General features: G+C 42.2%; 3 protein-coding genes across 5 annotated transcripts in view; 2 read left to right on the forward strand and 1 right to left on the reverse strand.

Moving 5' to 3' along the window:
* The window catches only part of LOC135898522 (uncharacterized), a 29740-nt gene extending 22727 nt beyond the window's left edge, over positions 1–7013 (forward strand). For both annotated transcript variants that reach the window (XM_065427495.1, XM_065427496.1), the window contains one exon: positions 2463–7013. In XM_065427495.1, the coding sequence (XP_065283567.1) occupies positions 2463–2499 (37 nt within the window). In that variant the 3' untranslated portion in view covers positions 2500–7013. The remainder of the gene's footprint in view (positions 1–2462) is intronic.
* A 2563-nt stretch (positions 7014–9576) lies between these two features.
* Positions 9577–13855, reverse strand: LOC135898521 (T-cell activation inhibitor, mitochondrial-like). Its single transcript, XM_065427494.1, has 2 exons — positions 12608–13855; positions 9577–11525 (listed from the first exon to the last, which is right to left on the reverse strand). The coding sequence occupies exons 1-2, from the start codon at positions 13672–13674 to the stop codon at positions 11087–11089; spliced, it is 1506 nt and encodes a 501-aa protein (XP_065283566.1). The 5' UTR covers positions 13675–13855; the 3' UTR covers positions 9577–11086.
* A 289-nt stretch (positions 13856–14144) lies between these two features.
* The window catches only part of Smg5 (Smg5 nonsense mediated mRNA decay factor), a 63320-nt gene continuing 60048 nt past the window's right edge, over positions 14145–17416 (forward strand). For both annotated transcript variants that reach the window (XM_065427497.1, XM_065427498.1), the window contains exon 1: positions 14145–14461. In XM_065427497.1, the coding sequence (XP_065283569.1) occupies positions 14391–14461 (71 nt within the window). In that variant the 5' untranslated portion in view covers positions 14145–14390. The remainder of the gene's footprint in view (positions 14462–17416) is intronic.

Here is a 17416-nt window from a genome sequence, read left to right on the forward strand (position 1 = left end):
TCTGCTTTGCATGACTTACAGCTTGGTTGAATAGTGTCTGATTCATTCGGATAATGCTGTGGGAGGCACTGCGCTGTCTTAACCATTTTAGTTTTCCTTTCTTGTGTAAGATGTCGCGCATTATCCTTCCGCACGAAAAAAGTTTTTAACGGTAACTGTTTGTATAGAACTATTTCGTGCTTTTAGAGGGCATGAGAACTTCACGATGTAGTGATCTGAAAGACACTGGTTCGACTGAAACAGAAAAGGTTTCCACACATTGGCTTACAAAAACAAGATCCAATATTGAGGACGAACTGCATTGAATATGAGTAGGTTGCTTAACCACTTGCTGCAGATTCCTACACAACATTAAGTCTAGTACACTCTGAACATGCACGCTATACTCACAAGAAGCAAAAGGATCGTTCTAATCAACACCAGGAAGGTTGAAATCACTACCAATAATTATTTTCTCCTGTGCGAAATTCGACGTGTGTTCGTATAGATCATGTAAAAACTACGGGGGTGCATCGGGAGAACGATACACTGCGAACAGTAATAAATAAAAGCCCCAGCATGACAACTTTCATGAAATACTTTCATGATTGTCGATTTGTCTTAGAAGAGTTGCTGGAATGTTATGTTTGACCAAGGCGGCGATGCCACCTCCTCTTGTATTCCTATCCCGCCTAAAAATTTGGTATGAAGGTGGAAAGATGCTGTTGTGAATATCATCACGGAGCCAAGTTTCCTTGATCACGACGACGTGAGGGCTGTGTCCCAGATTGATGGCTTCAAGCTGATCACTTTTATTCACAACACTGTGTGCGTTTATATTTAACAGATGCAGCTCTTCAGTACATAAAGTTTCCTTTCAATTTTTGCTGGAGGTTCTTTGACAGCTAACCAATCCTACCCTAGAATTGGCGTCATCGTCCCATGTGTATAAGTCATTATCTATGCGTAGTTTATCATGCAGAAGAGTCACTTTCTTGCCCTGCTGCTTTTTCTTTTGGTGCTTTGCCTTAACAGCTTGCGTTTTCATAGTGTGTCCGCTGAATAATCATTCTGAATGGAAATTTTTGTTCCCTTGAGCTTTCGTGCGTTTTTTAGGACTTCCTGTTTTCTGTTGTAATTTCGAAAGAATGCAATCACTGGTCTGTTCTTTCCCGCCTTTCCAATGCGATGTATTCTTGCGATAGAGCAACATATTACATTGACTCCCTTATAAAAAAAAAGATCTTCAATCACATTTGCGCAAAGAGCTGTCTCATTTTCACCCCTGTCTTCTTGTATGCCAAAGATAACCAGATTCCAGCATCTGCTCCTGTCTTCAAGGTGTACTACTTTAGCTTGAAGCAACTTTACTGTCTGTTCTAGGCTGTCAACTTGCGAAACGTGCCTTTCCAAATCGCTGAAACGCTCATTAAGGTCAAAAATCATTTTTGCTATGTCACTCTGCTGATTCCTATGGGTGGCTATCTCTGTGACTAGCTTGTTCTGCACTTCTAATAGTTGGGTCAATAAAGCTTCCGTGTTAGGACCCGGGTTCACTTTAATGTCCCCACGCAATAAAAGTTTACATGCACAAAGAACTTCGCATGCAATCTCAACGCACTGGCGTGGGCACGGCAGGACCAGGAGGCCACGGTAGTCACTCTTGATTGTGCTATACACAAAGCAGAAGAACGGCTTATGAGGCCATATTGCGAGGCTCGGTCCGCCGCACCTGCACTCATATCCTGTGCATATCCTGCGCTGATGCTCAGAAAGGCAATTGAAATGCCTCTCATTCTCTTGCTGAAGAAATGCTTAAAGGAAATATAAAATACGGTTGGTAGACAGGAGCTCGGAAATAACAGATAAGTGATGTTTACCAAGAGCAGAGGCTTGGTATGTCAGAAAGCAATGCGAAAGCACATAATAAGTGACAACACTGCCTTTTAGTTTTCAGAGTAGCTCCCAGCAACAACCGAACTTCTGGCAACATCTAGCCGAGGCTAATTCATAAATGTGTAGTTAGAAAAATACTCACTTCATTATAAAATAAACTAAATTTAACACCTCTCATAGACTTTTCTCTACAAAGGAGCCCAAACTGTGAAAAATACAGCAAAATTCATGACATCACAGTTTTGCATCAATGAAGCACCAGTTTTGGGGAAAAAAGCTTAAGAATAGAAGTTTGTTGTTCACTTTTTCCACTAGCAAACCATTATTTTTTTTCACCAATTAACATATGCAGATGAAGCTTCTAAAGAGCAATCTGCTGGTCTAGCCTAGATAATTGCATTCATTCATTCTTTAATTTCTCAACGTTTTTAATATGAGAAGTCAAGCAATTATTTGTTATTATTCTCGTAAGCACATATTAGAATGTTAATTGGCTAGTGCTGGTATTTCAGAAAAGTAACTACGTATTGTCGTTTACATGAGCTAATGTGTTCCTTATTTCCCATTGGTGGCCATGGAAATTGCAGTGGAAGCCATTGGGACCCATCAGCCACATCCCAATGAACAGGCTGGAGACGAAGAAGGAGTGTGATCTGGTCTTGAAGCATGGTTGCACACTGTGCCATGTGCAGTGGGATGTCCCAGCTGTGCACGTCAAGAGTGTTCTGGTATGGAAGATCAAGAGCGCCACAGCTCTCAGCACAATGAGTGTTTGCAATCAATCAACAAGCATGGAAGTGCCCTTTATATCATGCTGGTTATAGTCCACATGCTTCTACGCATTTTTGGTGATATAACTGCCATCTTGCGAAGTGCAATTCTCACTGTGAATGAACTGCAGCCTACGACCAAACACTTTCTGTCACATTGTGATCGTCAGATTGAGTTAGTTTGGTGTGGCATACTTTAGTTCCATTATTTTGAACATGAAGCTGTTAAAACTAATTGTGTGTGCCAGGTCGTCTATGCCAGGAAGTGAGAACTGCAAAAAACAAAACTGGAACATCATTCCATCTGTTACATTCTATGCATGTGGCTTCTGCTGCATGTTAAGCGAGCAAGTTCCTAGTGTCATGTTCCTTTGCTATAGCAGAAATTGTTTTTGACATCCTGGCTGGTATTTCATGTCATAGTATTCTCATTTGTTTGCTGTTTTACATATTCTATTGTTGAGTGTTTATATAGTGATCTCGGTTTGTGTTGCACAGCGATTGTTGTCAATGCATCAAAGCCTAAAGCTGTGCTAATCTGTGTGCCACTAAAAATGAATACTGTAGGTCACTGAAATGTACCTTGCGTGCCTTGTAGGCCAAAGGGTGCCTCTTGAATGCTTTTCACATTGTTGGTTGATTTATCGACAATATTTTTCTATTAGTAGATTGTCCCCAGTTCTGTTGGCAGATTGTAGCACAGCAGCACTCTACAGTACTACTTTGACTGCATCTGCTCAGTACTTGTATTGTTGTGATTTCTGCCAAGTGTCAGTTTCTATCAAATACAGCCAAAGGTGTCTCTGATAGCAAGTTGTGCAGCATGTATTGGCGCATTTCAAGCAATGAAATCTAATGTCCCATAGTGCTGCAGTGCTCAGACTTTATCGGAATGATTTCTATTTTCAGCAGTGCACTTTTCCCTATCAAGTACGAAACTCCAGAGCTTCCATGCCTGAAAAAAAGAAAGAAAAAAATTTCTCTTAGGAAAAGGAAAGCTTAGATCCTTTCCAGACAGTTTTCATCACTGAAACATCGCTTTTTCAAAAGGCTCGTCACTATGAGGAAAATTTGTATATTGTTGGTTTCAAATAAGGGCATTGATGGTTGTACAATTCAGTTGTCTTATCTGTGTGACAGTCATACTGGACCATACCATTGGTGTCAGTCACAAAGTTTTGCCGGACATCAACTTTCCGGACTGGACATCAATTTTTAAGTAGCTTTGAGAAGGTTCCTAATTGTTGAGAAAATGCTAAATAAAGCATCGACCAATATAGAACCAAAATTTATAGAAAATTGACATTCCCAGTTGTTGTGGGAAAAAAGAATTCAGAACCTGACTATACTATCTATTGCACACATTGGTGTAGAGTTTTAACAGTTGACTTCTTCATTCACCTGAAATGGTGCTCTTTAAAGCTGTTGACCTTCTAGACATGATCATGCTCACAGAGCCTTTCATTAGTTTTGAGGGTGACACATTTAGACTCTTGATTATATTTTAAACATTCTGGTCTAATTTTGTGCTAATTTGTGGACCATCTGCTAGAAATCATGTCCCGTCTGATGAGCGTATGGTGCGTGGTGGACGCCTCATTCTTTTGTTGTTCTCCAGTATGTCCATTTGATGTTTTTTTCTTTTATGCTCTCTCCTCTTTCTCACTCATTTACCTCCTTCCTTCTTAAACGCTCTACTATTCCTCATTCACAACTTTTTTTATGTGCTTTTTCCCTTCTAGAGCCAGCAGGCATTGCGCCACTCCTGGAGGCAGTTGCCATTTAACATTCTCCTCTCTGATCATTTTTATGTATACATTCAAACCTAATATTCACCTTCTGGTGGAAGTTGCTGAATGGTAAATTCTGAAATCGTCATTGTGGCAGGAGCTTGTAAAGAATGCCTTCCTATATGCATTAATGAATTACCCCTTGCAAGTGCATTTGCACACCCATAATAAGCAGAAGCTCCACAGTATGTTGCCTCTGCCATTGCAAAATTTACAGAAATGTGCCATTTCATGTCACCCAAACCAATGATAAACAGGTTGTAAATAATATAGGTAATGTTCATGTGCTTCCATGCATAAAATGCAGTTTTATGCTTTTCAAGAACGCAAGTAGTGTGCAGTTATCGGTAGATAGGTGACATCTCTTGAGACCATACAATGCATACGTCATTGACGATATCCATTGTTTTTCTTAAACATCTATAATAACTGTCTGCTTCCACCTCACCAGGCACGGTTTCACTGCTTCTTACTTTATGCTGAACTGTAATAGCATAGCTTAACCTCTTATTAGGCAGATTTTCTTTTCCGAAGAATAACATTTGAAGTACACTTAAAAGTACTTGCTTACGAGGTTAGGACATCCAAAATTACTTGCACATTATTTTATATGCCAGGGTGAAATTTGTGGCCTTGTTACAAAATGAAACGGGCATCTAGTGTGAAAGAATGCTTTCATAAATGCACATTTTCTCAGTATATGCCCTTCGACTTGAAAGCGAGCCAGCTCGTATCTTCTCGCATGTTCTAAACCTGATGGTGTTGCAAAGATGACTTCAATTTGTAAACCAATTGGATGCAGTTGCATGGCTTTCTTGGAGTGTTCATCCTCAATGGAAACTATTGTGCGCAGAGCACGAGTGCAATTTGGTAGCATTGCACATGATTTCAGCATCCAGCTTTCTATCACTTAATCTTCCCATTCCACTTTATAACCTCAGGACCCATGAGTCACCAAATTTCAACAACTGGCCTTAAGTGGTTAAGCAGAATAGGTAATATGTGCCACATGGGAACCGTTGGGAGGCACCTATCCCAGGCAGGTTTACTTTGGGCCCAAGGAAATAGAAATGTATAAAAGCACATTTATTGCACATTTCTTAACATTGGCTCTTTACAATGTTCTCGTCTTGATTATGCTTTCCACATATACCGTGAAGCTTGCTTTTGTAACTGGGGGTGTGTTGGAGCGTGAAAAAGCTGTAAAACAATTTTGCAGCTTGTTGTGCAGGCATTTGCACCGACACAGCTTGATTTGAGGTGCTCGCATATCGCCTTAAAGGGACACTCAAGAGAAATAGTAAATCAGTTTAAACTGAGCAGTTGTTCCTTCAAAACTCTGTTTTCACTAATTTTATGGTGAGAAGTTGATTTCAAGAAGAGAAAGAAAGCTTTCTCTTTTTGAATTTTGCCTCAGTGTCCCGGTGCCAGTACATCGGTGTGAAATCGCGGATATAGTATTTTCTCACATTTGGGCCGTTTTGGCTTTGTAAAGGTTCATGAAACTTGCCAAGTTCAATCTCTAGCTCCTTTGGAATACAATTCAGTTTATCTTTACCAAGAAAAAATTCACTATCGCCCAAGAAAACACTGAAAATCCATGACCTTACGGCGGCGAGCTGGTGTGGGAACTTCAAGGCTGCAGTGATGCCACCGATCTTTCATTTTTGTCTCTTTTGCTTGCCAAGCCTCCTTTCACTGTAAGAGTGATGGTATTGGTGTTGTACAATGGCAGTCGACTAATGCAGCTCAAATTATTTTTTTGCTTTAGTGTCCCTTTAAATGGACACCAAATAATCTAAGCTAGCTAAGCTAAGCTAAGCTAACCTAGATTGGTAAATAACACTTGTGCAACACTAGAAGCATCTGTCTTACCATTAGCAGTCTTGGTAAACCAGAGAAGATGCAAGGACGAAAGACAATCCTGAAGTTCAGACCCACACTAGCTCCTCACGACATCATGAGGTTTGGAAATCATGTGCTTGGAACTAAATAATGGTTTATCAATAAACAAAGACTGCATGTCATTGTAAAGGTGCCAAAGGCCAAACTAGTGAATTTTCACAAAAAATTTTTAACAAAGATGGCCTAAGTGTGAAGATACATTGAAATCCACGTTTTGCCAATCTATCGGTCCTGCGGTTAACGTGTAATGTTCACTTTGCCTTTCATCTTAACACATAACTTCACTTTTGCCACCATATAAATTTAAATTTTGACAAGTGGTCCGTTTTCTGTGTAACATAACATGCGAGAGCTGTGTGCCCACACCACAGTGCTAGTTCCTGTCGCAGTATAGCTCACAGGTTACAAGTCAGTACTTGCACATATTTTTGGTAACGCAGTGTGTGCGATATACATACTTGAAGAATCATTGAAAATGAGGCTGAAAGTCATTGAAGGAGAGCCTGCTAATCCTTTTATGTCACCGAAATAGCACCACTGTGCTTTGTGTGCATCTATTCACCAAGAGCTTGATTTGTGCAAATTTCTCATGTGTATCGTCCGACACAATGCATTTTCACACTTGTAAAATACGTACTTTATTAAATAAAACATATTTGACTTGGTTTACAAAGTTTCTCAGCATCAGCTGTAGTGCTGCTAAGGTCCTGCATATCACACACAGTAATGGGCAATACAAGCAGGAGCACCAAATTTGCTTTTAAGCGCAAATTACTTGTGATGTGTGGATTCGGATCTTATATGTTCGTATTTAACCAGTATCTTTCCTATAGAACATTTCCTATAGAACATAGTCTCATTGAACATGCGTATGCAGGGCATGCGTGTTTAGCTACTACGGCTATTGAAAACAATTGGGGTGTTCCTTTTCATATTGCTCCAAGAGATACAGTCGGCATCAAAAGTTTACAGATTGTGGCATCGGAGAAAATATTTATTATCCTAGCAGTTTGCGACCTTAGCCAGTAAGCCCATTCGACAGTATGTTGACTGCATATACTAGTGCAGACTGAAAATGCAAATATCTGGCTGCATGCTCATGATGCAGATATGTTCTGCTTTGTCTCAGATGCTGTGAAACAAACTTTTGATGCCAGCTGTACACTAACATGAAATTGTTGCCAGTTGCGAATTCAGAAAGCAAATCAATACATCAGAGCTGTTGCAGTCAGGGTTCCTAAACTGTGCTGTCCATATAAACCTGCAACTTGCTCTTTGCCTGCAACCAACCTGCTGTGGTGTGGCTACGAGATTCTGCTGAGCACGAGGTCACAGGTTCAATTCCTGGCTACAGTTCAACGGTAGCGAAATGCAAAAACATTTATGTGCTAGTACTTGGATTTAGGGGCATGTGCTAGTACTTGGATTTAGGGGCACATTAAAGAATGCCAGGTGGTCAAAATTAATCCAGAACCCTCCACTATGGCGCCCTGTACGACCCGCTAGTACTACAGACAGTTTCATAATATTAAATCCAATAATTTTATTTATTTAAACCTTCAACCAGCAGTTGCAAGTTCAATGCCATACCTAAGCTCAAACTGCAAGGCCTGTATCCACCTTTGACTGCTAGCATTGCAATTGCATTCATGCATAAAGACTTGCAGAAAGTAAGCTTGTATATGTATAGAGCGTTTTTCAGGGCAGCCAACCGGACATCCATCTGATTAACCTCCCAACCTTTCCTCGTTTTTTCTATTTACGTATTAAGGAAATGTGCGTGTATGAACCCTCAGAGTTTATCACAATGGGAGTATACTGCAGATTAACTGGACTAATGGTTTGTATCAACAAGCCAAGCAAAAGTCAGCAATTCCTGCATACTACACTTATTAGTTGGCAGTACCCTAAATAGAATTTTGGCCATGTTCAGTTTACAAGCAAGCATTCACATAACCTGCGTGAAGCAATAAACCAGCTAATTTTATTGAGGGACGATGGTGCTGGGCCTGTTGGGGTCCATGTAACTACAGATATCCAAAGGACAACCATCTAAAATTCAGCCACCTTACTACAGAAATATCCATGTTGGATGTTAAATACCCACAAAATAGCGACGCATGGATATTCATTAATGACTGTGTAAGCGTTAAGGCAAGAATAAATTGTGTAAATTAACCTTCTGCACTTATTTGAAAGTAAAAAATGGCAACATTTCTACCATACCTTAATGTACAGCCTAACACTTAAATTATGCCTTCTCTGCAATTTGCAACAATGTCTGATCAATCATATGCAGCACATGCAGTTCTTTAGAACTCAAAATTTACCATTAGATTGTTGACCCTTGGCCTTGAGACACCCGCACCAGTGTAGCTAGTTTTGCTGGAATACATTTTGCTTGTTAGAAAAGATCCTTTATTTGCCTTTAACTCTATCTGCATCTGTGCAGATGCATCAGTAAAGGCATAGGAGATGCTAAGTAGGTTGGTGCCAGCTGCCATAAAACTCTGTACATAACCCATCATATACAAACTCACCCAGCTTTGTTAGAACGCATTGTCACATAAAGTTGGGAGCACCCAGTCATCATATGCAGCCACGAAGATGTCTTGGAATCGCTCTCCTGTCAGCTTTTCTTTTCTGAATAGGTATGAGGGGCAGCCCAGACTATACAACCTACAGTAGCGAGTGCAGCAATGGCAACATACACCTCCACTAAAGTTGTCCTTGTCGAACTTGTGCCAAAAAGCTGGGGACAGACCAGTGTAGGTATCAAATGATGCACAAGTGTCTGTGTGCCCCTCGGTAATATTAAAATGCTTGCCATCATTTTTGCTGTCCAATTGGGACATCTAATGGACATGCCAGACTATTACCTAAGGGCTTCCGCTAGACATTCCTCAGACAAGGAGTGCAGAGAAGGGAAGAAGACCATTCTCCATGCTTTCTCCACCGCTCGACATCCACCCACGGCTCAGTGACTGGGGCATTCTGCTGCTGAGCACGAGGGCTTGATTCCCAGCCGCATTCCAATCAGGGTGGAAGGCAACATTTGCATATTTCAGTGCATTCTAAAGAGCCCTAGGTGGTTGAAATTGATCTAGAGCACCCCACAATGGCATGCCTCATACCCCAGCAGTGTGTTCGAATGAAACAAAAACGAGAAAGTATATATATATATATATATATATATATATATATATATATATATACATGGTTTGGTTTGACCAGAATGAGAACACAACCGAAACATTGTTTATTATTTTCTTTCACAGTGAAACCGAAATAGTTTTTATCAGTTTTCAGTTCAAGGGGAAGTGAGCAATTCGAAACAACCGTTGTCGGGCAATGTCAGCATTAGAGCGCATCTCGGGGGTCCACATAAGCACGTGTTTCAGGTAGGGATAGTGCAAGCGATAGCCAGTCAAGAGCTCCACTAATCTAACCCTGCCGCTTGGTGCACTAGCAGATCGGCATCACAGCAATACCCAGGGCTTGCACGCTGAAGAGCTTATTTCATTTTCTGTGGATACAACACTTTGTTATCAAGTTTTATTGTTTGTTTAAGTTCGTTTTATAGTAACAGCGGTCTCTCATTTCAGCAAGTACACTCGATGATGCGCTGTTTCACAGATAATGCTCAGTGCCTTGACAGTCAAGGTACTGAGCAGGACCTCAGAATTCAGTTACTGAGAACAATAAATACTACGTTTTTATCATTGCACTGCTTCAAAAATTTTTACTATTTCTTTTTTTTTTCCGGAGCGGGACCAGAATAGAACTTTTTTTAGTGGAACGAAACTAAAACCAGAACGAAAGACATTTCGTTCTGACACCCTGTACACAACTGCAGCTTTATGATGTGTTAAACCCTATCAACTATTAACCCTCACTTGCACTTGCAAAAAATCTCTGCAGATGTTCGCGTAGATGTGGCTGTGGCATTTTTTTGTTTTTGCTGCATGACTATCAAGTGCTCTTTAACACCATCACTCCATGTGCCAGCTCAAGGAGTTTCGTGGGCTCGTGTTATCATCTTCAGAGTGCACTTCAAACCTAAATAAGTTTGTGGCCAGAGGGACAAGGGCTGATGCCGCTGCTCAGAGAGAAAGCATGGGCAGGAAATTCAAACTGTCCAGCCTGCTTAGAGATCCTTGAAGAGCAAATGCAAGTAGGATACAAACAAGAGCAAGGTTGCCCATACACAGGTGTGGACCCAGGCATATCCCCAAAGAAGCTCACGTACGATACCTACCTGTCCCAACTGTGGTACCTTGTATAGTGCACACAAACAATACTTGAAGGTTGGGAAACTCTCTTTGAGGCACCCTTTCCATATGTGGTCTTACATAGCTGGCAATCTTCAACTGAGAAGCCTCGTACTTTCATTGCATGTGTCTTCCAAATTCCGGTGGCACATGTTCATGCGTTAACATTCTGATAGTACAATATTCATAACGCAGATTCTAAACTATATCTTACATGTTTGTACAGCTTAATTACAAACTAACCTTGGCACACTTACACAGCACATGCGCAACCTATTCACACTTAGAACTGTGGCTAAAAGCACTTACTGGAAGTTGTGCTTCTTTTCACTCCCAAATATGGAGTGTTTGCCCAATGATTTCAAGCAAGAAAAGTGATTCATGACAGCTTACACTGTCGTTCTCACTCCTCTGGCATTTGCTGTTGACACATGCTGTGGTCTATCAGCCGGTACGTAAGCAAAAGCCATCCCTACTACTCATGCCAGTCCCAAGGTAGACAGACAAGGCCATCTTGCAGGACAGAGCAGTAGTGAGACACATGGAGACGACAGCCACTCAGCAGCGGTTCTAGCCACAATGCTGCCCTGAGGAGCCGTTCACAGCAAAGCACCATCCGGTCCGGCGTAACATCATTCTCTTTGGAAAGCGACTCCAGGTTGAGTGTTTCGATACAGAGCTGATGCAACTGTGTTTCAAAGCGCCGCTGGCTTCTATAAAGGAGGCGTCTCTGTTCAGCCGTGGACAACTGTGAACCAACAAAATCTAGGAGAAGTGCTGGTGGGCAGGAGGCTGGAGCCAAGAACTGTCCCGTAGGCGACAGCATCAGAGGGCCTGCCTCACATTCAACGCCCAACTGGTGGTCTGTGAGACGTGCTGGCCAGTCACTAGGGAGGCCCTTGACCCAGATGTGTCTGTAAAGAGAGCAACACTGAAGGTCTTCCTTGTTGCTGACAATCAGCAGTTTGCTCCCAGCATACCTCCCGCTCTTTGTGCCACAATGACAACTAAGATGACTCAACAGGCTACAGCAGAATAAAAGAAACATGGCAGAGCTCCTTTGATGAAGAGGTCCACAAATATCCTTAATAAGGTGCTTTTGTTGTTTCCATGAGAAATTTGTTTATCTACTCTGCTGCTGTTCTGTATTACATTGTTGAATCTCTGCTTTCAGGTATGAATAACAATGAATCAGGCACAACAGTGTCCATCACAAAGTCAATGTGACTTGCTGACCTGACATGCTATAGTCCATTTCATACTTACCAGATGATGCTGCAGAAGCTATGCAAGTAGTGCAGTCATAGAAGTCTCATTCCGCATGTTTTGTAGTGCAGCTGTTTTTTTTATCTGGGACGACTTCTATGGAATAACTACTGTGTACATTACAACTTCTCGACATAAATTCACATCAAATTATGCATTGTTTGTGTACCTTTGTGCATTCAGTGCGATGTACTGTGTTTTGGTAACGACTGCAACCTGTACATTCTGGCTGTTGCTCACACAAACTTGTCACTCTGCTCAATCAGTCAACGGCTTTAGATTTGCAATGCCTTCCATGTAGTAATGTCATATCTTGTGACATAAAAGTATGAGACTTAAGTCACATCGAATTACATCACGCATACCTACATATTTCATTCATGTGACACACTATTTTTTGGTTGCAAATGTGAGCAGTGAGAACAGTCTCTCTATTCTTTGTAGCATTGCCTGCTATGTGTGAAACGGAGTATAAAGTCAGAGGCAAGAGGCTTGCCACAAGTTTCGGTATGTGGCGCCGTTTTCGTTGTACTGAGTTGATACAGCATTATATTAGAATCTCAACTATCATTGTTTTGGCAGCACTTAGAAACAAGAAAAAAATGCAAACGAAATGTACACCGCTGGCCTGTAAACCGCTCCACTTAGTCACAGCGAGTACATACAGCTTCGAGGAAAGCGTTGTGTTGAGCCTGTGTTCCCTGCATATACTAGGCTGGAAAGCACGCACCGATGGAGTGCCACGGTTAGCTTGCTCAGCTGCTGCACATATGCCTTGGCTGCTACTGCTGGCTTGAACCTACGGTGCTCGACACGGATCCCGCGCAACGTCTCGGACAGGGCACGCTCAGCGGGTGGCACCAGCCTCACGTATGCGTCGTAGCGGGCCAGCGAGCGCAGCAGCGACAGCCAGCTGTGGCGTACATCCTCGATGCTCAGTACGACGTGCCCGTCAAGCGAGACGCCCGTTGTTCTCCCAAGTATCAGCGTGCGGCCGCGCAAGCTGGCCGCCACTTCGGGGTGCTGTTGGCACAGTCGCCGGAAGCTCTCGAGAGATCCGCGGTAGTGACCAGAGCCCCAGTCACATTCCCAACGCAGGTCTTCGAGACCCAGCTCGGTCACGGTCTCCTTAGACAGGCGAAACGCTTCTGCTCGAGCGGGGCTGCTCAGCGCCGAACGTTCACGAGCCGTGTGAACGTTGTCGCGTAAGAACCGTGTCAAATTATAGCTGGGGCGGCCGTCCACGGTCCACTCGTGACGAGCAAAAAAGTCATCGTCCACGGGAGGCTCGTATTCGTACTTCGCAGACGTCGGCGACTGCCTGTGCTCCGGCTTGCGACTGGCCGATTTCCATTGCGGTTTCGGATTGAGCGAATCAAGATGGTCAGTGGGAAGGCTGCACGAAGTTAACACATCATGTACAGTAGCGTGGACGTTCTGACTAGCGAGCTTGATCTGCACGTTCTTGAACGGCTGCGGCGGCACTGTCGTGGCTTTTAACTGACGCAGATAGAAGTTTAGATGCAATGGCCTCGCCGTCTGCTTCTGCAACAGACTCTCTATATATGCGTTGAGTTGTTTGAGAGAGTTCTCGTTTGTCTGTTTTTCAGCAGGATGATTCCAGAACATGTCAGGATGCACAATGAAGTAGAATGGACGCAAAGCTGTCGAGACATCGTTCCAGGTCACTGCCCTTGGCGCTTCAACGGACGACAAGCGAACGCAGGTAGAACAGCCAGTAAAACGAAACGTAAACCGCGCCCATAGGACCATACTCCTTGACATTCTGGCAGACATTCTGCAGCTTTCAGTTCCGGAGTGGTGCACCTGCGTCGTCAGAGTCTTCTATTTGCGTCGACAGAAGCGCGAATGTCAAGTCTTGGCACATCATTGTTCCGCAATGGTTCCCCGAATGCTGTGTAGCAGACCGATGCCAACGAATCCGGCCTCTGTCTTGGCTCGGCTCTAACGTTAATATATAATCAGTTTTGGGGGGCCGTTTATGTATACATGTAAGCAGTACATTTATTGTTATTTTTATTTAATAGAAAGATATAGGCGTAAATAAACTTGTTCCCAGTTTTTATTCAATTTCAGAGTTCGCATGGCGAGTCGCGGAGATTGTGCTTTTGCAATGGCCGCAGCCATGAAAGCAAGAAGGTGAAACGACCAGACACATTTTATTTCGTACTGTTACTGCCAAAGTAGAAACATTGTCGTTACTTCTTTTTTGACGCGACCACTGTATTCCTCGCGACGGCTCGCGACACAAACGTGCCACTGCGGCGCGGCGCCAGCCGAATGGCTCCGCGCAGAGCCAAGCGCAGTCGGCATATTGTTCGTCTACGACCCAATCAGGGCCCGCGTGCAGACGGGCGCAGATGACCAGATGTGCGTCGGACGGAAAACAGCATGTTATGCCAGCGACAGCTTTACTTTCGCCACAAAATTGTTCTTTGGCATAGCAGTGCGTAGCAGGGAGCCAAAACCTAAGAAAATGAACAGGTGATATAATGCAGAAGGGTGCCAAGACATATACGGAAGCGAAGTATGAAAGCTCCGAGTTATCCAGAAGACTCTATCGGTGAGTTAGGCTTATAATTTACTGCTCGCTGCGATATTTAATAAAAAACGCTGATGGTTGATTGCCGAGGCGCCCGGTGCTATCTCCCGCCACGTATTGCAGCCGTCCATCCGTCTCAATAGCGCGCGTTCGTGACGAACGCAACACCTCTCGTTTGACACGCCGGACGCTAAGTAGTCTGCTTTGAGCAATTGTGTGACGAAAAAAAGCGCTCGTTTATACAAAACATAATTTCTGCTAACTCCCATTTGTAAGCGTGGCTATCGTAATGCTTCGGAGAAGACTAAACAAAGGCCGTAAATAAGTTGAAATTAAGTAAGCATGGCAAAATATAGATTGTTTTGATGCACGTCTTAAAATGCTTCGAAGGGCAGTACGTCCCTTCTTTATCAATTTCAAATTTCATTATTGTTCCTTATCTCGCGCGTTTAGTCAGCGTGTAAACTTGGATTGCATTAAAAAAAAAGATATATTCTGCAAAATTTGTGAGGCTATGTGGTGGCGTCGCGTTCTTGTCCCGAGAAAGTTATTGCACTTTTAGAGCGAAATGACGTGTTTTAAGCTAAAATATTCGAAGCTGTCTGCGAACGTTTCTCTTTGCACGTTGCCTGGGGTACAAATTTTTCGCGGTAATGTCGCGTGGAAGCGTTGCTCGTATTTTATCTTGCCATATCTCATTATTAGCATCACAAAAGTACACACAGCAATTGAGTTCGAAAACGCTAGCTGCTTACCTCTCTCTCTCTCTCTCTCTCTCTCTCTCTCTCTCTCTCTCTCTCTCTGTGTATATATATATATATATATATATATATATATATATATATATATATATATATATATATATATATATATATATGTGTGTGTGTGTGTGTGTGTGTGTGTGTGTGTGTGTGTGTGTGTTTGTGTGTGTGTGTGTGTGTTGGCCACACATTACATAAGATATGTCCCTAAATGTCTTTTTTTTTTTTTCATCAAGCATAAAGCTGGAAGCATAGGTTAAATCTATAATCACGATGACTAATCTTAATTTATAATTTTCATAGTTTTTTCTATGCATGATGACACTTCAATATTGTGCTGCAACCTGCAAGCATTATTACCAGTGCTGCTAGTGTTTGTTGTCACGTTATGCCTAGTTGAATTTGAACGACCACTGGTATTCATCAGGGTACTAACTATTGCGTATTTAACATCACTATTTCTGAACTAATTTTTCCTCACTTTCCATAGTTGCTACTTGCACTCTGTACACTGCATCTGTATTCCATATCATGCAACATCATAGCCAGTCTCAAGACAGACTTGGGACTGACAATAGAGTCCACTTTCACTTTAAAACCCTCGCCTATAAAGACTGCTCTAGTAGTCATAGTCACACTAAGCTGAAGCTTGAAGAAAAGGAGTTAACCGAGGAGCCCGATTTTCATTAATCGTGAGAAGCCAACAAACAAAGACACCAAGGAAAACATATGGGGAATTTACTTGTACTTACTAATTGAATTAAAGAAATAGTAAATTAATGGCAATGGAAGTGGATGAAGAAACTTGCAGCAGGTGGTGAATGATCCTAAGTCTTTGCATTATGCGTGCGATGCTCTAACCAATCGAGCTACCGTGGTGCGGTTTCCCCATCCACTTTCTTGGTTATTTATGTGTTCTGCTAGAAATAACCTTGGGAGTGTCAGCCAGCGCCACCACTCACAAACTTTGGCAGCGGATGTGGAACATCCTTTCTGCCGCAGGCGTCACGAGTATGTGATCTTTCTGGGTGGAGGCAACTAGGCTATAAACGCACACATGCTACCTGAAGGCATCAATGTTGCCGAATTCGAGACCCTCATTATGTAAGAACGTGAAGAAAGAGAGTTAACTGAGGGACCCGATTTTTATTAATATCATCATGAGTAGCCAACAGGGACATCAAGGAAAACATAAGGAAATTTACTTGTACTTATTGATTGAATTAAGGAAGTTATGAATTAAAGAAATGAACAGATAAATACCCAATAAAGTGGATGGGGAGACCGCACCGCGGTAGCTCAATTGGTTAGAGCAACACACACGTAATGCAAAGGCTTAAGAGTGTTCCCCACCTGCGGCAAGTTATTTTTTTATTCACTTTCATTGCCATAAATTTATCATATTTAAATTCAATTAGTAAGTACAAGTGAATTCCCCTATGTTTTCCTTCGTGTCTTTGTTTGTTGGCTTCTGATGGTATAAGCTGAAGCTTCAGTGGTCCTGCAAACATTGAAGTACCAGCTAGTACCAGTTAATTTACCCCTGTGCTTTCCCTGGCTTAATTGCCAGTGTGCATATGTGAATGCAAATAAAGGAAAAAAGGATTGAGCCCCTTGGTTCTCCTTGTTCTTTTTGCTCATGACCCTTTACTGGTAATTTCTGCTGACCCATGCTTCCTCCAGATGCAGAAAAATATAACTATTTTATTCCAATTGTTTTCTCTTCCATGTTTCATTAATCATCTAAGCAACACCAAACCTATGTTATCTCCAGGATTGGCTGGTTGTGAGCGCTGAATAATCAGAAGGGAAATGAATAGAGTGAAATAAATTGCTGCATTACACTGGCCCAAGGTAGCTTTGTTGCATGTTACCTAGGTAAGAGATATCGTTTGTATGGGATTCAGTGTGGTAGTAGCAAGTATGTCAAGATACACATTTGAACCTTTTCAATGATATTCTCCCAGTTGCTTATCAGTTTGTTAAGTCTTACAAAGATATGATGCGGTTTGCATTGAATCACTATATTTCACGGAACTGTGATTTAGAATGGTTATATTCAGTTATTCATCTCGCTTTGCATGCTGACATATCATTTCATGTGGTGAAATATAAAGCAGTATGGTAGATGACGTATTTTGTGAGTGACAACCTTAAAATGTAGTGATAAACACACGACTATCCAATGGAAAAAGAATTTGTGTAGATGTGCCAG

Source organism: Dermacentor albipictus, chromosome 2, assembly GCF_038994185.2.
Source record: "Dermacentor albipictus isolate Rhodes 1998 colony chromosome 2, USDA_Dalb.pri_finalv2, whole genome shotgun sequence".
Taxonomy (NCBI): domain Eukaryota; kingdom Metazoa; phylum Arthropoda; class Arachnida; order Ixodida; family Ixodidae; genus Dermacentor; species Dermacentor albipictus.